This window comes from Sus scrofa, chromosome 1 (genome assembly GCF_054392235.1).
Source record: "Sus scrofa isolate SSC_HxYL_T2T_F1_AM1 chromosome 1, Sscrofa_HxYL_maternal_Yorkshire_Landrace_v2.0, whole genome shotgun sequence".
Taxonomy (NCBI): domain Eukaryota; kingdom Metazoa; phylum Chordata; class Mammalia; order Artiodactyla; family Suidae; genus Sus; species Sus scrofa.
In genome coordinates this window covers 42,873,182-42,898,200 of record NC_139383.1, presented here as the reverse complement: position 1 = coordinate 42,898,200, position 25,019 = coordinate 42,873,182, and the positions used below count along the sequence as shown (strand labels likewise).

Here is a 25,019-nt window from a genome sequence, read left to right as displayed (position 1 = left end):
TTTATATAGAACCACAGAAGATCCCAAATGACCAAAACAATCTTGAGAAGGAAGAACAAATCTGGTGATATCATGCTTACTGATTTCAAATTATACTACAAAGCTACAGTACAAAAACAGACATACAGATCAATGGAAAAGAATATAGAGCTTGGAAATAAATGCATTCTTTTATTGTCAATTAAGCTATGAGAAAGGAGGCAAGAAGAAATAATGAGGAAAATATAATCTCTTCAGTAAATGATGATGGGAAAACTGGATAGCTACATGCAAGAGAAGAATCTTTTTTTCATGCCATATATAAAAATAAAAACTCAAAATGGATTAAAGACTTAAGTTTAAGAACTGAAACCATAAAACTAGAAGAAACCATTGGCAGTGCATTGTTTTGACACTGGTATTAGCAATATTTTTTTGGGGGGGTGGAATCTGTCTCTTTGGGGAAAGAAAACAAAATGAAAAATAAACACATGGGACTATACCAAACTAAAAAGCTTTTGCATAGTGAAGGAAACTAAGAAAAAAATGAAAAGGCATCCTACTAAATGGAAGAAGATATTCACAAATGTATCTGATAAGGGATTAAGATCCAAAATACACAAATATTTCATATAACTCAACAAATAACACAATTAAACGATGGACAGAGGACTTGAATAGACAGTTTTCCAAAGAAGACAGAAGACAGAGATTGCCAACCAACACGTGAAAAGATGCTCAATATCACTCAGCATTAGGAAAATGCAAATTAACACCATAATGAGGCAGCACCTCACATCTATCAGAATGGTTCTCATCAAGGAGACAACAAATAACAAGTGTTGGTGGGGATATAAAGAAAAGAGAATCCTTGTGCACTATTTTGGGATTATAAATTGGTACAGCCACTATAGAAATGCCATATGATCTAGCAATTCCACTTCGGATAAATACCTGCCTCCCCTTCAGGGTATTTATCTGAAGTAAAAACCACTAATCCGGAAAGATATATGCACTCGCATATTCATTACTGCATTTTTTCAGTAGCTAAGATAGGGAAGCTACCTACGTGTTTATTGATAGATAAAGAAGATGTGGGTGTATATGCGTGCGTGCGTGCGTGCATGCGTGTGTGTGTCTGTGTACAGTGGAATATTACACAGTCATAAAATGAAATCCTGCTATTTGCAACAACATGGTTTGATCTAGAGGGTATTACATTATGTGAAGTAAGTTAAAGTCAAATACCATATGATCTCACTTACTTGTGGAATCTAAAAGACAAAACAAATAAATACAAAACAAAATGAAAACAGACTCATAGATACAGAGAACAAATGGGTGGTTGCCAGAGGGAAGGGGGATGGGGGCGAGGAAATAGGTAAAGGTGATTAATAAGTACAAACCTCCACTTATAAAATAAATAAGCCACAGGGATGCAATATACAACATAAGGAACATGTCAATAATATTGTAATAAATTTATATGGGGACAGATGATTACTAGGTTCACAGTGATATTTTGTAACATATACAAATGTCAAATCACTATATAATAACCTGAAACTAACATAGTATCATAATCAACTATATTGCAGTTGAACTATTGTAAGGAAATAAACACATTTTATGAAGTATCTACCTAACATAGTACTTAGTGCACAACAGTTAATTCAACAAATATTTGTTCCCTCTCATTCCTCTCCATCATAAAGGATCTTTGAAAACTATTAATATTCTTCCCTTAAGTATTATTTTGACTAGTTCAGATTTTTATTTGAAAATAACTGCCCCTCTCTCTCTGGAGATGAGTTTACTTAAAATGGAAGTAGCCATTAGGATTTCCGTAATCTTGGGCAGTCTTAACTTAGTCAATTTTTAGAATACAAATTCAGGATTCTTATCTCTCCATAATTCCACTTGTGACTCTAACAGGAAATTCATACTTGTTGAAGAAAAAATACCTATTATTCATATATGTGAATCCTAACTGAGGTTTAAATCATGAGGAAAACTTTTAACTGCTTTATTAGAACTAAACATATCATGTATGATTATTGCTATAATTATATTAGCACACATTGAACTCTAACTGGAAATATTTTGTAACCCACTCATGTAGTATTCCATTTTTTTCATTAAAACTTGATTAATATGCAAGTTATAAGTTAGCTGAGGGGTAAAGATGATTTATATTGGGGTTTACCTTAATAGCATCAAAATACATCTTCTTAGCTTCTAGATCTGTCTTGTCAGACATTAACCATGCCTTTAGCAAATATTCATAAAAGCTGTCTCCAAGTCCTCCTACTGATACATGATCTGCAAAGAGAGGAAAATGAATTTTAGTTGATTTAGACTGTAATTCAGATAATACAGTAAAATCACATTAGTAACTAGGATGCAAAACCCTATGTCAACTGCAACTCAATATTACATTTAAATTCCAACAAATCTCTTCCCTTCCCACCTCAGGGATTCTAAAGGCATTGTTCTCTCTGCCTGGAGTGCACTCCCTGACTCTCTTCCCCATTGTTTTATGATTCTTACTCATATTTCATATTTGAATCAAACATTGTATCTCCAAAGAAGCCTTCACTGACTGCCCACCAGGTTTTCTGACAATACACTCACTTTCTGATAGCACATGTCTACCAATTGTGTACTTTTAAAAATGGTGAATTTTTTTTCTGTCTCCTCCACAGGACTATGTTCCAGGAGGGCAGGGACCAGACCGACTATGTTTCTCAGTCCCCATCAGCCCCTAAAAAGTATCTCATACCTAGTAGGTACTCAGTAAATAACTGATGAACAAAGCAGAATTCTTTTAAGTCAATCTTAATAAGGAATACATCTATTAAGCCTAGAAGGGCTGCATTTTAAAGTAAATATGTGATTTTCTTTTGCAGAAAGTCCAGAATTATACTTTTAATTTTAATGTAAAATTAGTATTTTTATAATTATAAGGCTGATTATTAAAATAGAAGTTTGAAGTGACCTTTACAATTTCCTAAAGAAACCTCTGACATTTACCAACTAAATAGACTAAGTACTATCTCATCAATAATAAGCCCCGTTGTTATAAACATGATTGCAGGAGACAAATGCAAGTGATGCATAGTAAAGCAAATCACTGTCCAGTTACTGTCAAAATAACAGGGACTAAATGAAGTAATAGGAAATGATGGCCACGATCCAGACATGTCCTTTAGAGTTAAAGCAATGAGAGTTGAAAACTAACAGCCAGAAGCAGCTTCATTTTCTTTCCCCTTGGGTTATGATTCTATAATGGCAGAAGAGGCAAGTTTTGGCATTTGGTGATTTTAAAAAGAGGAAAAGGGTTTCCACATTTGTTTTAATTAATATTCCTAAGTTTTCTATTTTCTTATTTCTTACCTATGTAATTTTCATATTTGGAAAAAATCAAAAGAAAGAAACATGAAGGAAGATAGAGGAAAAACAAAGAGAGTTTTTTTTGATAATTTAGCATATCACTCACTAAGTTTCTCCCACGTCTGGATGACTATTTCTGTTGGCAACAAACTCCTATGTAAATATCTTAGTGGATGTAAGAGAGAACACGCCTGATTTTATCAGTAGGAAAGGACTGTCTACTTCTGGAAAGAAGATACATGGTATTCTTCTTCCCAAATGCTCTAAATGTAACAGGTACCATAGCCACTCAAATATTAGGTTCTTCTATAAAGGGGGTAATTCATTCATTTCTTTTGATAGGAGTAGGTCCCTTAGAAGGATTTCTAATACTTAAAAAGAGAAAAAGTAAATAGCAAAAGGATCAAGATAAAAAGGATCAAATACTCAATATCATCCCTTTTTAAATATTTTATAGACTTCCTCTGAATCTGAACTTCTGTCCTCAAAGCAATCCCCCAGTGATACAAGTATCGCCATATACATTAGTGTTGTTATGTTAATCAAAGAAGCATGCTAATTGCTCTGTTTATAGACACAGAAGCCTACATGTGGCCTCAACAGTAACAAGATATTATCAGTGACCAGGACCGGATGCTGCCTCTCAGCCCCAATTGAGGAGTAGGATACAAATTGTTCAAAGAGAAAAAACAGAACCATTATTAAAAGCAGAGGCAGAAAGGATCAGAATGGACACAGACTACACAACTATTCACAAAACTTAAGTAAGTAAACTACGTTCTGGGTTAACAAATGTGACTAAGACAGAGTCGCTGTCCTCAGATGCTTTGGATCCTTAGGAAGATGGGTATGTATATTAATCATTAGGAAAAGGATTGTGATAGGAAAGTACCCAATGTGTTGGGACAGGGTAGAAGAAGCAGGTGAGTAGAGGCGGAGCAGGTCCTAATAATTTCCAACCAGGTCTTGAAGAAGGTCACCTAGAAGAAAGGGTGATTGAGCTGGGTTTTGATAGACTTAAAAGAGCAGAAAAAGGGCTGAGGAAATAGCAAAGTTGAGACCTGGATATGGCCAAGCAGACCTTGATTAAAGAATAAGAAAATAAGTGTACCTTCCTGTGGCTGGGACACATGCTGGGGTAAGGGAAAACAGACAGGGGACTCATGAACCCTATTTGTTTTTCCATCAGGAAACTGGCCCATAAGCAATCCAATTATAAAGGGCCCTTTGTACCGGGAAGCAGGGCCAGATACATAGCATATTGGTGACCCAGAAGGTGAAACTGGGATGGTCCAGAACAAATGACTCTTTTTGTCCCTTTTCATAGTGACCTCTAATTCCTAAATGGCAAGAAGAAAACAGTAAATGATAGAGACGTTTCTTTAGCTTTTGAAACCTTTTGTGAGAAGGAGGAAAATGCTTGTTCTTTTCAAGAATCATATCTAATTATCTTGCACTTAGAAAGCTATTCAGGTTCTGTTTTATCCCCAATACTCTAGTGGGCTGAATACTTTTTAGCCTCAGCATACTTTCGCACTCTTAAAAATGAATAAGCACCCTAAAGAACTTGTTTATGTAATATCTATCAATATTTACTATATTGGAAATTAAAACAGAATTTAAAATATTTTATTTAAAGTAAAAACCCATTATGTTCATTATAGTTTTTTCATAAAAACATGTTATATTTTACAAAAGTGGTTAGTGAGAACAGTGACACCATTTCATATTTTTGCAAGTCTCTTTAATGTTTGCTGTACTAGAAGACAACTAGATTTCTATATCTGCTCTATGTTCAATCTGTTGCTATATGTTGTTCTGGCTGAAATACATGAAAAAAATTCAGTCTCACACATTTATACAGTTGGAAAGGGAAAAGTATTTTAATAGTCTTTTCAGATAATTGTGGATAATTTTTCTTTGGTGGTACAACAAAACTTGACGAGTGGTTAAAGTTTTCTAACAGTTGCTATGTGGAATTAGAAACCACATTAATCAATGTTTGTACTATGATGGTGGGGGAGTGGGATGGACTGGGAATCTGGGGTTAAGAGATGCAAACTACTGCATTTGTACTGGAAAAGCAATGAGAGCCTGCTGTATAGCACTGGGAACTATATCTAGTCACTTGCAATGGAGCATGATGGAGCATAATGTGAGAAAAAGAATGTGTGTGTGTGTGTGTGTGTGTGTGTGTATGTGTGTGAGAGAGAGAGAGAGAGAGAGAGAGAGACAGAGAGACAGAGAGACAGAGAGACAGAGAGACTGGGTCACTGATGTACAGTAGAAAATTGACAGAATACTGTAAACCAAGTATAATGGAAAAAATATAAATCATTAAAAAATCAAAAAATAAAATCCATTGGGCCATCTTGAACTTCTAATGTACTTTTTCTCACACATAATTTTGTAACAGCAGGTATTGGTCATTTGGAAAATATTGGTTTGTTGAATTATGCAGATCTTGCAGATGTTGACACATTTGATTGTACAATATCCAAAAAACCGTATTTGTTAATATCACCACCAATCTCAGCAGAAAGTCCTTTAGTATTGGTGAAAGACATTAAGCTTACGGTGGCATATGCAAGTTTTTCAAAATTCTAATTTTCATTTAGAAGCTCAAGTTTTATCTTTGGCACAGATACTGTCAGTTTTCCTTGAAGCAACACACTCATTTTTGCAATCATGCCTACCAATTACCCAAGTGTGAATAATCAGAGTTTGTCTTCTACAGTAACTCTTTCAAGTAAAAATGGTGACCCATGAAACAATATGCAGCTAGTTCAGCTTGCAACCCAAACAATCACACAAGTGCTTTTCTATGAGGCAAGCACTATTTTTTTCATCATGCAGTAGAAGTGCTTTGTGTCCTTTCCATTTCATCATACAGAATGTAACAATGATGTGTACTCAAAGATGGAGGTTTACCAGACTAAGTAAATTCTTTTGCTTCATTAAAAGCATTCATGAGTAAAACTGTATTTTTTTATTTGTTGTTGTTATCTGCAGTGAAGGATAGGACCATGGGCATATCTTGTTTTATTGACCTTCAGTGTATTGCACTTTGCAGATACTGCATTTCTTACAAATTGAAAGTTTGCGGCAACCCTGCATCGAGTAACTCTATCAGCATCATTTTTTTTCAACAGTATTTGCTCACTTTGTGTCTCTGTGTCACAGTTTGGTAATTTTTGCAATATTTCTAACTTTTTCATTATTATTATATTTTTACAGTGATTTGTGATCAGTGATCTCTTACTACGACTTGCTGAAGGTTCAGTAAATAGGTTAACATTTTTTAGCAATAAAGTATTTTTAAATTATGTACTTTTTAAAGACATGATATTATTGAACACTTAATAGACTACAGGATAGTGTAAATGTACATTTTATATGCACTGGGAAATAAGAAAAAATTTGTGTGGTTTGCTTTATGTTGATATTGGATTTACTGCTATAAACGTGCAATGCTTTTGAGGTGTGTTTGCTGTTAGTACTATTTGGTGTCCCTGCCATGGCTCTCACTCTGGCCTTTAGCAGTTTTACCCACCATTGCTTTGGCAATGTAACTGCAAATGTCAACACAGTAAAAAAAAAGAAGAGAGTCTTAATATTATTATAAAAATAGCTTTGATTTTTGTAGATCCCCTGAGAGGTCTGAGGCAACATCTAGTGATCTGTAGACCACACTTAGGTTAAGTGACAACCTTGATTATGGGGTTATGGTTTCAATGCGAGGCTTTCTATAGAAATTACTAACACACAGACATAGATTTCACCACATTTTTTTTTCACTAAAATAGTCTTTAAAAAAAGTACTTTTAAAGTAACAGTGAGATATAATCATCTAAGAATATCGTATTTAAATATAAAGAAAAACCTCAAATTAGAGAATAAGTTCAAGGCGTTGCTAACACACTTGGCACAACTAGACATCCCCCCTTGGTATCTTCATTGCTCTCAGTTGCTGCTTAATCTACCACTTTTTTTCTTCCAAAACAGCTTGAGAACGTTTCATTCAACTATTCTGAATCTTTATACCCTGGTCAGAGTCCCTAAGTATCTAAAGTGAGAGCTTTTAGTGCAGTACTTCCTCCTATGACCAAAGGAGCTCTGCTGGCAAGAAACCTTTGTCTGCTTGCTTAAAATTAACTAGAGAAAAGACTTGGTTTGCTCTTCCAATTTCTCAACCCTTAAAGATTCAGGCTCTTCTCTCATCTTGCAGCCATGCAGAGAGAGAAAAATGAAGTAGAATGAACTAGCTACTCTGGGCAAACCTTGCTAGTCATTAGCACAAAGGAATGATTTTCCCCTCTATCTACATAACCAGTTTGTTACAGGCTAATACCCCCACACTACCAGATCTTCCCTTTCTGATTCACAGCTTTAAATATGCTCACAGGGAGTTCCCGTCGTGGTTCAGTGGAAAAAAATCTGACTAGCATCCATGAGGACGTGGATTTGATTCCTGGCCTCAATTATGGGTTAAGGATCGGGCGTTGTCGTGGGCTGTGGTGTAGGTCACAGGTGAGGCTTGGATCCTGGATTTCTGTGGCTGTGTTGTAGGCCAGCGGCTACAGCTCCAATTAGACCCCTAGCCTGGGAACCTCCATATGCCATGAGTGTGGCCCTGAAAAGACCAAAAAAAAAAAAAAAAAAAAAAGAAAAGAAATGCTCACAGGTCATTCATCATGCTTACAGTTATGCATGCAAAATAAACAATCTAGTTCCCCTGGTCACATTTATGGTCTGTCTTATGACAGACACCTAGTCATTAAAGGAAGCTTTTCCCTTTTCCAAAGATCCTTCAACTGAGATTTGTGATTTCTCTCTGTTACAGCAACAGTCCTGGGTATGTAAAGAGCTAAAACAAGGCTTAACTTTTGACTTACATTGACCCCACTGTCCACTATTAGGATTCAGATAGTTAGGATAAAGGCCTTGTGGTTTTTCCAGGTTGTTTAGCACTTTTCGAATATTCATTACCTACAATAGAAAATGAAATGTTACTATGAAAACCTGAAAAAACAATTTTGGTGCCATTCTTCTCTGTCTTGATTACATATTTCCATGTTATAAAAAGAAAAAGTTGATTTAAATGATACAGAATTATAGATAAAGACAGTCACGACCAGCTTATAAAAATAATAACAGTAAGGGAACACAGTTACACCAACCTACCATATGCCAGACACCGTATAAGGGACGAAGGATGTATCAGTGGATAACTAAAGTCATTACCCACTTGGAATTTGTATCTGAATGAGATGGCTAATAAATAAGTGTGTCAGGTGGTAATCCATGCTATGAAAAATATATAGAAAGGTCATGTGATAGGGAATGATGTTGGGTGGTGATGTTCTATGTTAGTCAGGGTGGCGGGGGAGGTTGCTGGGAGAGTGAGCAAACATTCAAAGGAATGAAGGAACAAGTCACACAGAACAATGGAGGAAAAGCACCTGGGCAGAAGGAGGAGCAAGAACCAAAAAGCCCTGAGAAGAGAGTAGGTTTGGCAAGACCACTGAGGCTGGAGGTGAGGAAGCAAAGAGGAGAATGTCAGAGAGCAGAGCGATAGCCGGGGCCCACATCTCGCAGGCCTCACAGACCATATTGCAAGCGTGTTCCATTCTGGGTGGGATGCAAAACCACTGAAAACTTGTGCTTTTCCAGGACCAGTGAGACTGAGGAGATAAGAGAGAAAGTGTCGTCAGATGGCTACTGCACAGTCCAGGTCAGAGATGCTGGAGCCTTGGGCCAGAGTGGCAGCACGGGTACCAGGATACAAAGGAATTCTTAATGGATTGGACCTGAGGGTTGCCAAGGAGAGGAACCAGGATTACGTGAAGGTTTTTGGTCTGAGCCACTGGGTGAACTGAGGTATCACTGACCTGGAGAGTGAAGACTGGAGGAGAAGCAGGTCTGGGGGTTATGCCGAGGCATTTTAACTGGGGGCTGTCTGATAGACTTCTCAGTGGAAATGTTGAACAGCTACTGGGATATAGAGCCTGGAGTTCAGGGACAAGTTGGGACTCACACTACAAATATGGAGTCAACAGTCAATAGAAGGTATGTAAAGGTGTGAGATTGGATGAAATAATATAGAGTGAATGCAAAAAGAAGAGGCCGAGGTGTGAATCCTGGGGCTTTCCTATGTTTTAGGTTGGGATCATGAGGGTGATGCAACAGGATGGAGAAGGGGCGCCCTTTGAAGGGAAGCAACCTGGGGGATTATTGTGTGTCTGCGGCCTAGTGCAGACGATGCCTCCTGAAAGGAAGTGATCAAGTGCATCAAGTGCCACGAGGGCCAGGAAGACGGGGAGGTATGAGTGATGGATGAGTCTGGCAAGAGGGCGCTCACTGGTACGGCTGGGAGAAAAGCCTGGCTGGAAAGTGTTCAAGGTTGTGGGAGAGCAGATAACAAACACGGACAACTCTGCCAAGGAATTCTGCTGAAAGGGGAGCTAAAAAGTGGGGTGAAAGCTAAGGGCAGAGTGGTGGGGTGAACATGAATTTTGAGTTTAAAAAGTCTTTAATATACGTGGTTCATATAGTTCACATGACACTATATATATGGGAAAAAATTCAGGGAGGTTAAGTTATTTGCTTGAGGTGTAGAGAACCAGACTGCAAGCCCAGCCCTCTCTCACTGAGTTAGAATGGTGCTAGGCGAAGAATGGGTTTACTGCTTGGTTAAATGAAATGCTGCATCATGTAATACAACTTCATGAAGGGCTACATTAAACTTGGTTCTTCTTTTCCGCATCCCATACTATTATATCTCCCCAGAGAGGATATTATTTCTCACAAGTACTTTTTTGCAATGCAAGGTATATTAGAGAATCTCACCTTTTCAGCAAAGAAGGGGTTTCCTGATAAGTAGCTCAAGTGTATAAATTCCAAATGCAGAGTTCCAAATTCTGCCAAAATACTGCTGCCTCCAGAGGCCCATGGCCAATTCCTTCCAATCCCACTAAAGAAGAGAAGAGAGTAAAGAGTTATGGGTCAGACTGATTGCATTTTTTTGCAGCTCTAAATACTAGAAGTGAAAGAGACAGCTTATTGAATAATGGCACCTCAGCGAATAGTTCACTCGGTATATTTCAAAAATATCAAGAGTTGTTTTCTCTGGCTACTGGTTTCAGGCTTTGATGCCTATCTCCAAATTGAAAATTACATTTGACTTAAGTCAGAAAGAAGTTATTATGTGCTTGCTGTTGATGAACAAATATTTTAGAAGGTACAGGTGCCATATAGAGATATATGCTCCTTCCTAGCAGAATATACAACAAAATCAGACCAAATACCCCCATGATACTCCAAATCCAATTTTTTAACATTTTAATTAATTTTAGACCAAGAATCCATGGACTCTCATAGACCTTTACATTAGATGTGACATTTTTGGGTATAAGATATATTTCAAAGATGCATTAGTTACATACTCACTCCACCCTACCTCAAAAATTTCCCCCATTTACTAGACTTATTTTCTTAGGTTCCCCCTCACACAATTTTACCTATTTTCTAAGGCATTCATGTATTCCATGACCTATTTAATCTATGTTCAAGAATTTCAACAACATTATGTAATTCAAATCTGAGAGAGGTCAAAGACATTGGTTTAAAAAATTATTGCCTCATGGCTCATCTCAGTAAAATGCTTGTTAAAAAGAGTTAATCCTAAACATACACAGACACAAATACACATAAAGTGGGTCTTGAGATATGGTCAGTCATACCCTTGGGTACAGTTTATTTCTGGAGAGCTACTTAAGATGTCACACATAGGTGATAATTCAAATAAAGAATAAAGTCAATGGCTCTCCTGACCAAATTCCTTTCCAAAAGCTGAAAACCCACATTTTGGTTTTCATTCAGACTCACATTTATTGCATGCCTACTATTTGCTAGGTACTATACAGGGCATGGGGTTACAAAGATGCTTATAATGAATAAGCCACTCTTTTCTTAAAGACCTTATAGTATAATGGGACAGAAAGACCAAAGCACAAATAATTCCAATCACATACAGTAAGGCAAGTTAAACGTGTGAAGTGTTCTCTGAGTATCTAGGGCCAGGACATGCAGTCCAATGTGGTAGGGATCACTGGCTTCTTCAAGGAGAGTCCTGAGTTGATTCTTCAAGGGTAAGTAAGAAGTAGTGAGGGAGGAATGGAGAGAGGGAGAATCTGGACCTGGAGAGACACACAGCAAAAGGGCTAGCCAGGAACCAGAAGTAGCTCCTGGCACTGGTGAGTGGAGAGGAGGGAAGGGGAGGCAGCTGGAAGGAAGGCTGCAAGGTTAAGTTGAAGCCACATCTTGGAGGCTTGTGGATTTCTCACTTTCCTCTATTTCTAAGTTGGTCCCATTGACATACTGCTCTTGGTGTCCCCCAGGTTTTCCACCCTCTTTGTTTTTCATTTTATGTGTTCACGATCTTGGGTAAACTCTTCCAGTTTTGTCATTGCTTCTGCCACCGGGTGGCTGAGGACACTGATGAAAAAAGAAAACGACGAGGACAACTAGCATTGGACATTGTAGGCTGCCTCTCTCTTATTCTTTGTTTCTTTTCAAAGCAAAATCTAGATTTTGTTCCCAAACACAGATTTATAGTAAACCTAATAAAAAGTAAACAGAAGTAAAAGGGAGAGATCTGAAAACCACATATTCATTTATTTTAGAAAATGCCTTACATTTATTAACTTCTGGGACTGAGAGTCAGTTTTTATTTTCACGGTTGGCTTATATAAAAGGAATAGCCAGTCATCCAAATAGGATGAACAGCTACTTTCAAATTTTATTAACATATGGCAAATGCACATAGTAATTGGTCATTAATTTGCTGTCATGACATAGTCTTTTTTTATTCCAACCATTCCTTCACTGACCAAAGTCAATAAACCTATTAAGCAAAACTACACATTTCCATGTTCTAGAGGAACTATGAAAAACAAGCCACAATATCGTCATCAACAAGCCACAGTCATCGCAAGAGAAAATGATGACTTCATCCTGGAGAAGGAAGAGGCCAGCATGTTGAGGAACCCAGCCCAGTTTCCAGATCTTCAGGGACTGGTTCCTTTCAAGTTCCGAGTATCAGAGGGTGTGGTGGCACACTCAGATGCAAAACTCAAGCAGTACATGAACTAAATAAAATTCAAATTACTCTTGAATGGAGGCATTTTTCTCTGCTATCGACATGGCTAAACAAGAGAAAACGAGAGGTATACTGAAAAATCCTTGATATGTTAAAGAAATGAAGATTTAAAAAGAGTTATACATATGTTTTCTTTCTCCACCTTTGCACACATGCATATCAGGAGAAAACAGCACTATATCACTAAATATATAGGGACAATTAAAAGCACTAACAAAAGATACATCACGTGAACAGAATGGAAGCTGGCTTTTTCTAATTTTTTTAAATGATTTTTATTTTTTCCATTATATTTGGTTTACAGCATTCTGTCAATTTTCTACTGTACAGCAAAGTGACCCAGTCACACATACATAAATACATTCTTTTTCTCACATTATCCTCCATCATGCTCCATCATAAGTGACTAGACAGAGTTCCCAGTGCTATATAGCAGGATCTCATTGCTTATCCATTCCAAAGGCAATAGTTTGCATCTAAGGAAGCTGGGTTTTAAATACACATATGTTTATATGAAAGGATGGTTACCCTTCTTTTAACCTATAGCATTAACTTTTTTTTTTTTTTTCAGTAAAGTTATAAGACCAGTGGTTATACTGGCTCCTAAATCTAAGTCAGGGAAATGTTTCAAGAAATCAGATAGGGCATCCTTATATCTGGATATTAAATAAGGTCAGTTGCCTTTTCCTGGGCAAAGCTATAAAGACATGGAGATTGGCCTGGAGAGCACACGGCACGCACCACAGGCCTTCATAGCTGAAATATGAGTGTGTCAGGGAAACAGCTGCCTACCTGCACAGTAAATGTGCACTGAGTCAGAACCAAGTTTTGGTCCCTCGCAGAATGATTTCTAAGATCTTTTTCGTCTCTAAATTCTATGAGCCCCCGAAACACCTATTTATATTTATATGGCTCTAATCTGTAAAATAACATATATGGACAGTGGGCATTTGGCACCAAAGTGGTGGGTTTGTGATAAAGGGAAATGAGTCCATAAAGATACTGCTCTCTTGGTCAGGGAGTCAGGGTGCCCTGGGCATCCAATGAGAGCAAAAGCTAAGCTTTTCAAACCTCTGCGTCAAAATGAATTTCATCTGAAAGCATAGGGGGTTTAAAACATCTTTAACTTTAGTTCTGTTATCACAGTGTTTTAAAGGCAATCATGGTTCTTTATTTCATCTTTATTTATTTTATAAGCACTAATAGTATTTTATAAAAATATTTTAAAGATCAAAGAACAGTTTGTATTCAGAAACTATAAGTTCCATAAGGCAGGCATGAAAGGGAAGAATATCTAAATACTGCCAATCTTGTTGTAATGACTGCATTTTAAGCCAAAATGATGACTCAGAATATGGAAATGTATACATAAAAAGGCAATTAACATGATTTGGGAAGCTGCCAAGTGTTTGGTTCAAAGAATCCTGGACTAGAACTTCAAACTTTGTTATCACCCTAATTTCATTTATTTATTTCCTCTAATCTCCAGTTCTTCCATTTTAGAGTATTTTTTAATACATGTGTTCCAACTTTTATATTAATATAAAATTTCAGTATTGTATAAAGGTAAAAATTCTTTGAAAATGAAACATCACATCAGAAAATAACTGATTATGGCAAGTGCAATTAGAAACATGTCTTTTTAAAAAAACTGAGTTGCTCTGATTCTTTAAAAATGTGGAATACTATTTTGTTGCTGTAGAGAATGTAATCTGAATGTGGTTTATTAGCAATGGTAATATACTTCCTCATTCTCCTGCAGTCAAAAGCAAGAAGGTATAATTATTTACTGAACTCATAACTCTGATAAGCAATGGGCATTATATGTTTTCCCTTCTCCCTCCTGGGAATGGTTAACAGCGCCAGAGAAAGGAAGCACAGTACAAATGATGCTATTCTACTCACGTCTGAATCCCATAGGAGAGCTGCTAACTCTTTTGCTAGAGCTTATAATGAATCAAGTAGCTGGAGGGTTGTTCTGGATTGATGGCTTATCCCTTCAAAATAATCTTAAATCTAGGTACCTAAAATTATATGCATTTTATAGTTACTTCTCAGATACAATCTGAAATATATACATCTGGCTACTTATTATAGTCAAATGCAACAAATAATTTACAGAACTGAAAAAATTCTAAAAAAAATGCCAGATGAATATGTAAACAAAACATTAAATAATCCTAAAGTCTTGATTAGCTATAGCTTTCAATTTACTCTTCCTTGCTGTTTGTTCTTTGCAAAATGGAAAAATGGGCCAATAAAGAAATGTCTTGGGAGTTCTGTTGTGGCGAGGAGGAAGTGAACACAACCAGTATCCATGAGGATATGGGTTCAATCCATGGCTTCACTCAGTGGGCTAAGGATCCAGCGCTGCTGTGAGCTGTGGGGTAGGTCTCAGACGCGGCTTGGATCCCGCATTGCTGTGGCTGTGGCTGTGGCTGTGGCTGTGGCTGTGGCTGTGGCTGGCAGCTGCAGCTCCGATTCATCCCCTGGCCTGGGAACTTCTACATGCTGCAGGTGCAGCCCTAAAAAACAAAAACAAACAAACAAACAAAAAAAAGAAAAGAAAAGAATTTATTGAGGATTCTGGTTTGAATAATTTCTGATTAGCTAATCAGTAAATAAACTCCCTTCGAAGTCATAGTCTAGAATACAGATTATTCCTTGAGACTATGGAGTTAACAAATTTTGGAAGAAAAAAAGTCCCCACATTCTACATACCAAGGTAAAACTTTACTTATGTTGCAAACGGAGGCACACAGGGATATTTAATTCAAAAAAGGAGATAATCCAAAAATATTCCTTTTGGATTTTAGCACAAATGAGGAAAAAATAATTAGGAATTTCATGATGGTCGTTTCATTTACCTACATTCCCAAAGCTAACTGATTTTGAGATTAAGCAGTTTCAGCTTCATTTATTACACATGCTTCCATCCTGAAAAGGTTCACAGAGTCGATCTTTCAAGTTTGTGGTCTAAGACCTCATTAAAGACTTGGATTAACAATTGCAGAGACTAGCATTCTAAGTCAAGACTCTACTGTAGTTCATGCACAGGAATTTTGGCTGCAAAGAACTATTCCTCTGAGGGCATTCCCATTGGAAAAGTTGGCTAATAAGGGGCAGCCATTTGACTGAATTAATTCATAATCCAAAACTTAACTGCTTCTGAACAGTGGCATGTGGGTTATTTCCAAAAAATTTTTATATATATATTTTTTAACCAAGGGTCTAAATAAATATAATGTTTTAAAATTATCCATATCTTGCACCATTCTGTGAGTAGTTTTAACAGAATTAAAACTGAATATTATTTTAATTCATTCTCACACTCAATACTGCTCTCCTTGCATTTGACTGTCTTGGATTAGAAGAGAGAGTAGGAGATACAAAAACTGAGATGATAAGTCCTCTCTAATTCCTTAAATAACCTGCTTCTAAGGTCCAAAGATGCTAAAATTCTGCTTTCCAGCTGCCCTTTGGGTAAAGACCTCCTTGCTAACCACTTTCAACGGACTGAGAAAAAGTTGAATGTAGTTTCTGCCCAGTCATTGGGCAAACTAGGATAGTCTATCATTAGGTCTGGGAACACCATGAAAGGTAGCCCTGATGAGAAAGATTTCAGTGCACTGAGGATGTGTGGGCATGCATGTACATTTACGTTATTGTATTAAAAAATCATATTCTACCTGTCATTTTAAATATACATTATATTTTACATGGGCAGTTCCCACATCAATCATCATACATCCTTACTGTTGAGTGCATAATATCTGACTGAATGGATATATTCTTTATTTATTTATTTTTGACAATGCTGGATCCTTAATCTGCTAAACCACCAGGGAACTCTGACTGAAAGGTATATCCTAATTTAATTAAATATATGCTACTGATGAACACCAAAGCTAATTTATTTTTTATTTTTAAAAACAATTTAGTGATATGTCTAGATCTTTTATAATTCTAACTTATTTTTACATAAAAATGTATACATCAATTCCAGCTGGAAGATGTTAGTTGAATTGTCTAAACTGATAATGAGGATGGATTTGGGAATGTGTATTGGAGGCAAAAATGTCCACTGTTTACAGTAATTCCTCCTTACTAAGTGGGCCTATGATATCCCACCACATTTGGTAGTCTCTAGAACCCTTGGGATAACTCAGATCCATTTGTTGTAAATCATAACATTAAGTCCTTTAAAATTGGAGGAAAGGGAGTTACAGACAGATTTATATACTGATAGTTTTCTAAATAAACTTCAAGATTGAATAGAAGCATGGTAACAGTCCGTCTTCAGAATGGTAATTCACTAATAATAGCTTGTCAGACATTCCCCTCCTTTTGATTTTAGATTTGTTTACCCTACTATTATAAGAGTTTTAACACATAACATCATTCCAAGACATTACTTAAGACCCAAGACTATGGTCAAATTTGGCTTTGTTTATTCACCTCTATGTGGGCCTTTCATTTTCTGGGTCTATGGGTCATGTATGGATCAAGCTAAACGAACTCAGGACAGACTTCAGGCTTTTTATTCTCCAAATGTTATACTAGAGTCTCTTTCCATAACCAGAGTGGCCAGGATTTCTCCTTTCTACTAGATTCTAAGATCCTCAGAAACACAGATTCTGCTTTAATCCCCAAGTCTAGGGTACTGCCAAAAAAGAGGAGTGCTTAATACATGCTTCACTTAATAAAATTGAAAACAAAAACAATAGTGAAAGGGTTTCATTATTGGCTCCTACCCCTAACTCATATCTAAATAATATAATTTTCCATTAGTGTCACCATATACCTGCTCTCTTCAAGCCAATTTAAGAAAAACATACTAATTGGGCTGATCACACAGTTTACTAGCACAAATATGAGGGAGTCTGAGGTTGTGATTTTGAGATGGGGCAAAATGAAGAAAATAAGGACATAGTGGTAAATTTTATGAAGGCTAAATTTGATTCAATTTAATATTCTGAATCCATGTCTTGCATATTTTTGTAATGTTTCTTATCTGTTTCTTTTTAAATGAAATAATGATAGTAGGTAGTTTTTGTTTTGTTTTGAGGCTTTTCTCTTTTCTCTTGATATCCTTTTTTTTTTTTATGAAATAAAAATGCTGGCAACCTAAGGCCAGTTTCTCAATAATTGGGGAAATTTTACTTGGTCCATGAAAGCTAAAAGTCTGGCACCACTGATCTTAAGATACAGTTGAAGCTGTGGAGCAATTACGATTGGAAAGAGCAGCTCACTGTCAATTACACCAAAACTAATGTTAGTTTTTGGCAGAAATTCAGAGATGTAAAAGGAAAATATTAAGTGATTTTGTTCAACAGAGTAAAAAATAAGCACTTTGGGGAACATCTTGCCAAACTCAGCAAGTAAGACTGAGTCATTCAGCTAGTCAACCATAATCTATTGAGTGCTTACTATGTGCCAGGTGCTGTGCAAAGCAAACATCAAATGCTTTAAAATACATGCTAAGGCTTTTTTAATCAAGATAGTCTGCTCTGAAATTTGGAGGCTTGGGGTATCAATTGCAACACACTGCAGTTTTTGTTCAGGCACTTGGGTATGTTTCGGTTCTTCCTAGGGGTGTTCCCCAGAGGTCTTTAGGGCACAAGTGAGTCTAATTAAATTTTTATAAAAGAAAGTGCACTTCAGGCCTGGTATAAATACATTGGTATCTTATTACCAAGTTCAGCAGATAGTGACTATAGGTTTTTTTCCAGATATTAAACTACTTGGGAGTAATTGGGAAAGATTCATTCCCTAATGCTTAATAATTTAGTTATCATTATAACTTAAGGTCAGCAATATAATATTCTTTTTAGGGCTGCACTAATGGGATATGGGAGATCCTGGGCCAGGGACTGAATCTGAACCACAGACGTGACCTATGCCACAGCTGCAGCAATGCCAGATCCTTTAACCTACTCTACCAGGCAGGGATCAAACCTGCACTTCCACAGCGACCCGCCACTGCAGTTGGATTCTTAATCCACTGTGCCACAGCGGGAACTCCAAAAAAATTGTTTTTAAGGCAGGATCAGTAAAATACATGCTGAATTAATAAGTGTTACTAATGCTATTTGAATTCCCAGTGATGAATTAGCAAGAAAGTTCAAGAAAATAGATATCTAGAAAATCAAGGCTAATAACTAGTGCATTCTTTTAAGCTATGTAAATTAAGATGTTACTCTTACTACCTAACGGAAATACAACCAGCCAAAAGAAACTAGATAGTTAAACCATCTTATCATTTAAAAGGGTAGCTTTTCTTAGTTTTTCATTTTTTATATAAGAAGTATCACGCAAACAAAAATGTGTGCATAGCTTGTGGGAAGAACAAACAGATTCAGGGATTACTCTGAACAGATGCCGGAGAATAAAGCTACCGAGCTACTGCATTCTCATTTTCCTGCCTTCTGCCTACAACGTATGGTTCCAAGGCTGGGGGAAACTGTGTTATGAAACAGTAGGGCAACTAAACTTTTAAAAACATAAAGATTGGGAAAAATCATGACAGAAGAATAAAGAGGAGAATGGGGAATAAAGACTAAAGAGGTGAATACATTGTTGAAGAAAACTCCACAATAGAGACAAGTGTCCTCAGCAGAACATTGAACTACCACACGATGAAATCAATGTCTGTTCTGTTTTGGCTCCCACTCTCATCCTTATATAAAATATAGTCAGTGTGAAAGGATCATCTGTGTATAATTAGCTATATGCTGCCTTGTGACGTCTTCTCTGTTATTTAACTTTCCACATGCTTAAATTCATCTAACTGGATGATAAGATCCAAAGGTGGAGATATAATTGTTTCTCTTACCACCACCACCCCTTCAAAGAGACATTCACATAGTAGGTGCCATAACTTGATGATTGGTAAGTTTATAGATTTCAGCAACAAAGCCCTAATATTATTGTAATTCACATTTTTTTCCATAAAATTCAGGAAGTACTCTAAGCAAGGTTTATGACTTAAAGTATTTTACATGTATTGACACTTTCAATTTATGCTTAGCTTTACCTTACATGTTTGTATATTTTCAGGAATTAAGGTTCTTTATATTATAGGAAAAAATACTAAAAAATATAACTAACCCTAACAATTTTACAAGGTCAGAATAATCAAAATAGGTCATTTGCATGGTTGTACTTTTTGGTAGCTTCCTGAAGTCGGTATGAACATTAAAAAATGTTTCAAAATACTACGTAAATGGTTGGGGGAACTTTCATAGTAAAACTACCTATTTCCTAGTGAATAACCAAAATATGAGTGTTGACAAACATAACTAACTTTTTAAAAGTCTTTATTTAGTGTGTGTTAGCCTTGCAAAATGCCTAAATGAATACAAGGGTATAGTACTTTGAGACAATATAATCATTCTTATCTTACCATTAAGGAAATACTCAGATAACAATACTCAGATAAATGAGTGCTGACACACAAAAATGGAGTTTTTGGTAACCTTTATTAGAAAACATTATAAACCGCTAATATGAAAGTATCAAAATCGTCTTTTGAAATTAGAAATAATAACTATCTCATTTTACCTATAAGAGAGAGAGAGAAACAAAACAAAACAAAACAAAACTTCCTTCTTTACCTCTGCTAGTGGAGTTTGGCCTTTATATTTCATTTACGGTTCAGTGCAAAATGCTGGCTCAGAGAATTTTATGTAATAATTAGGCCCCAAACACTGCTCTTCTTAACCCACTGAGGATAAGGTTTGATGATGATACGAAAAGAATCTCTGAGAGACAGAGGAACCTACAATGAGAGGGGAGAGGTTGGACTTAGGACAAACTATACTGGAATAAGTAAGACCACACTTTCCAGATAGATCTGGAGTGAAATGAGCTATTGTGAAATAAAGCAATGAACTCAGAGTTATGTGGATTGGGGCTACTCTTGGTACCAAATAAATCTTACAGCTCCGATGAGTGTCTTGTTCCAGGAATGCCAATTTAAGAACAATAACAATGTTTATGGGTTTTCCTCCCCTCCCCCATTCAAAATGAAAATGCTCTCTGGGGTTCAAAGGGAACATGTACTTTTTTGGAATTTAAGATTACCTACTTCAGTTAATAGGAGGATGCCAATGTGAAAACTTGCACAATTATCATTAATGGTAAGCACGAAGAAAATCAAACAGGATGATGTGACAGAGTCCGACGGGGAACTTCTTTAGATGGGTTTGTTGGAAAAATCATGTTGAAGAGGAGATTTTCAAGCTGAGACCACCAGATAAAAACAAACCTGTCAGTGAGGACCTAGGAATGGTTCCTGCAAGTGCTCCAAGGTAGGGCATGACTGCAAAGTGTGAAAACAGAGCCTGAAAGACAATCCTGAGGGGACTGTAGTGGCAGGGACAGTGGAGAGCTGATAAAGGGACAGATCCTCCAGGCCCAGCAGGCCAGAGCAGGTGTTTGATTTATTTAAGTGCAATGGGAACTCACTCTAGGGTTTTAAATAGGAGGCAATGAAATCTGATTTGCATTAGTAAAGTTCATTCTGGACATTGTGGTAAGAAAGGACTGTGTGAGAAGAACACTGAAGGTAAACAAGCAAACAAGTTTCCAGGCAAGAAGCAGATGGTGGCCTGGACTAGATGCTAACAGTGAAGACGGACAGATGTGGGGGGATTCAGGCTGTGTCTGGAGAAAGAACTGGATTTGGGGATGAGGGAAGTCCAGAATCAAGGGTGATTTCTAGTTTTTGGCTTCAGTAGCTTACGTGGGTACTGGCACCATTTAAGAAGATCAAAAGACTGAAGTAGGGGCATGCATGATAAAAAAAAGCTTGAGCTCTGTCTTTCAGATTTTGCTATAACAACCATCATTTATAAGGACAAAGCCAAACTGGATCATTTTAATTTTTCCTTTTATAGCTTTTTTAAAAATAAAGATTAATTTATTCAATTTGAGGAACTTTTGTTTTGCAATGCCCTTTCTGAAATTACTTAAAAATTATGAAAATAACATTGACATGGCAAAAAACTGAAAACATACAAAAGAATATGTAGTGGAAACAAATCTGCCTCATATTCTAGATCCTACTATTATATCTCAGAGTAAACACCATCAGTACTTTGCTAAAATTTCTTTCAGAATTTCCTAGTCCATGGTCACTAGACAAAATTTTAAGATAAAAATGGAAGTATACATATTACTATACACCGTGTTTCATAAAAGAGTTAAGTATCTTGGTGCTTTACCCCCTTATAACTGAATAGTATTCCAGTGTGTGGGTGTACAATGACTTAATCATTTTTCTTTGGTCTTAAATTTTGCTATTATAAACAATGTTGCACATTCATGAGTAGGTCTCTAGGATGAAATCCTACAAGTAGAATTTTCAGGTTATAAAGTATATACTTAAAATTTGATAAAACCATCCAATTCCCTTCTAACAAGTTTGTCCCAATACATATTCCCTCTAAGTGTGCATGAGAATGCTGTAGCTGCTCACTCTGGGCATTTATCAAATTTTTAAAATCTGGTGAATTTGCTAGGTGAAAAATAATGTCCTAGTGCTATTTTAATTTGTATTTCTTTACTTATGAGCTTTGGATATTCAATGGCCAATGTGCATCTTTTTCTGAGAAGTACATGCTTATGAAATTGTCTCACATATTGGTATTACTACCTCTCCCACTTTTATTACTTTTAATAAATTAAAAAAATTATGCAGGTAATACATATGCATTATTATAAATGAAACAATGTAAAGCTGAATTGAGAAACAGATAATATTGTATGCCTACCCTATTGTAATGTCTCGCACCTGTCAATCTTAGTTGGCCACATATATACAAGCATAAAGATAGATTTAAGGGTTTGTTCTTTTCAATAAAAGGGACTACATTATATACATTACTTTGTAAGGTAACTGTCTCAATTAGCTTATCACAGACCCTTTCTAGGAAAATCATTTTTAACAGCTGCATAATAATATTCCATAAAATGGATAGTCACATTTCATTATGCCAATCCTCTTCTCTTCTAATTTTTTTTTTTTTTTTTTGCTATTTCTTTGGGCCGCTCCCGCGGCATATGGAGGTTCCCAGGCTAGGGGTGGAATCGGAGCTGCAGCCACTGGCCTACGCCAGAGCCACAGCAACGCAGGATCCAAGCCGTGTCTGCAACCTACACCACAGCTCATGGCAACGCCGGATCGTTAACCCACTGAGCAAGGGCAGGGACCGAACCCACAACCTCATGGTTCCTAGTCGGATTCGTTAACCACTGCGCCACGACGGGAACGCCTCTTCTAATTTTTAAATACTATAGTCATGCCTTATCAACCACTCAAGTTCACACTAATGCTTTTTAAAAAAGAAACTCAGCTTTTTATACATTAAGAAAACTTGCCTTTTATCCATCATGTGTTTTGCCAATTTGTTTTCCAAGTTGCTGTTTGTCTTTTGATTTTAGCCTCCCCCTCTCCCTTTTTTTGGCTATGCTAATTTTTATTTGGTAAAAATTTCTCATTTTTTCCCTATAAATGTTTTGGGTTCTGCGCCCTATTTAGAAAGTCTTCTCCCTTCACCTAAGATTATATTTTAAAAATCCTGAAAATCTGAGCAATAACTTTTTTTAAAAGTTAGATTTAACAGTGAAAATCATAGTTATTATATAGAAGCATAAAATTCATATTTTTAAACAAATATTTTGTTTTTCAAGTCAAAATTTAATACTTTTTAAAAAACTATTAGGTTTGTCTGTTCAATAGCTTAATTATAGCTGTTGAATATTTAAACATTATAGTTTATTTCTCTCAGTATTTCTTTTTGATCCTACTGTAAATTTACTGATTTATTTCTTCTCCATAGAAATTTAATAGTTTTATCAATATTTACCTATTAATAGAGGAGAAAAAAAGCTTCATTTAAATAATAATAGAGAACATTTATCCAGAAAGATAACAGAGAGGCTAACAGGCAAATCAGAGAATGGGCCACATAATCTTTAAACATTATTTATGCATTTAGAGAATTTTCAGGTGTGACTCTGGGCAAGTCCCTTAAATTCTAAGGCAGCCATATCTTGATCTTTAAAACAGAGTAGCACATATACATACCACTATATACAAAATAGATAGGTAACAATGACCTAGTAGGTAATCTGCTCAATACTATATAATAACCTATATGGGAAAAGAATCCAAAAGAACAGATACATGCATAACTGATTTAGTTTTCTGTACACCTGAACCTAACAACTTTCTAAGTCAACTAAAATGAAATAAAATTTATCCAAAGAAGAGAGAAATACACCAAAAATGAAAAAAAAAAAACCCCACAAAAAATACAAGGTAACACCTGTGAAGCCTACCTCAGATTTTAGTGGGATCAAATGGGATAAAACACATGAAAATGCTTTGAAAATATAACGGTTTAGCCTAGAAAAGTATTTTTATCTTTTGCATTAAGCATCTGACATTTAGCTAACCAAAAGAAATCTGTTTTGGGGTTTTTCTCTTTAATTTTAGAGATACCTACTCAATAAAAATAAATTAACCAAATGTTCACTTGGAGACAGAAATTATAACACAAGTAATAAGGAAGCAAAGTAAGGCATTCCCAAGACTTAAAAATGTAACAAATTTCTAGCAGCCAACTTTCTTAAAGCAATTTAATTGCTGTACTGCTACCAAATAAGCAGAACTTTAAGAAAGCTCTGATATGTCTTGTAAGTTCTTTATAAAAAGGCAATTCAAAAATACTTCCAGTAGTAAGAGACAACTGCACAGACCAATGACATATTATATTAATTAATCAGGAAAAGTATGAAAATTCTGTCCAGTGATTCCCACTGCCCGCCCATTCCCTCACCCCTGCCAAAGGTAAGAAATAACAATCTGTTCTGGACAGTACAGTATATCCTTTCTGCAAGGTGACTACATAACCAATTAAGTCCTCAAAGAACTGTCACTTTAGAAGGTTCATGTACTTACAAATATCCATATACATAGGAAATCGTTAAAGACTATTCTTGTACATTATCCCTGCCAAAAGACTTATACAACAACATTTACTTTGGAATGATTTCCAAAAGCCTACCACAGAAACCTTTCTTAGGCCCAAACTTGCTCATTTTGTCAACTACTTTACTATAGACAACATGCAATGTTTGGAAAGGACATTGTGATTTCCAGAGCTGCTGATCCAATCAGCTCTGAACCAATGGGTTAAACCCAATACAAAGTTTAAAGCTCAATTCTAAAGGGTAAAGATTTGATTAACTCAAAAATTATTTTATTTGGCATGTTTGAAGAGACACTGGTGTAAACTAATTTTTGAAATTAACCTAAATCTAATTAAAATTACTTTCATATGATGTCTTCTTTGTAAGGAAAATGGTTTGAATTTCATTCTTGTTAGAATTATCGGTAAATAATAAGGCAATGTAACCAATGTCAAAAATAATAGTCCCTCAGAGACTTATTAGTAATTCATACTTTAAAAAAAGGCCC

At 36.1% G+C, this 25,019-nt stretch overlaps 1 protein-coding gene across 4 annotated transcripts in view; it reads right to left on the bottom strand.

Annotated features, from left to right (window-relative positions):
- MAN1A1 (mannosidase alpha class 1A member 1) overlaps positions 1–25,019 on the bottom strand; it is a 166,365-nt gene that overhangs the window by 18,048 nt on the left and 123,298 nt on the right. For 2 of the 4 annotated variants that reach the window (XM_021082358.2, NM_213885.1), the window contains 3 exon segments: positions 10,222–10,345; positions 8,268–8,361; positions 2,186–2,301 (listed from right to left, as the gene is read on the bottom strand). In XM_021082358.2, the coding sequence (XP_020938017.2) occupies positions 2,186–2,301; positions 8,268–8,361; positions 10,222–10,345 (334 nt within the window). 4 annotated transcript variants of the gene reach the window in all.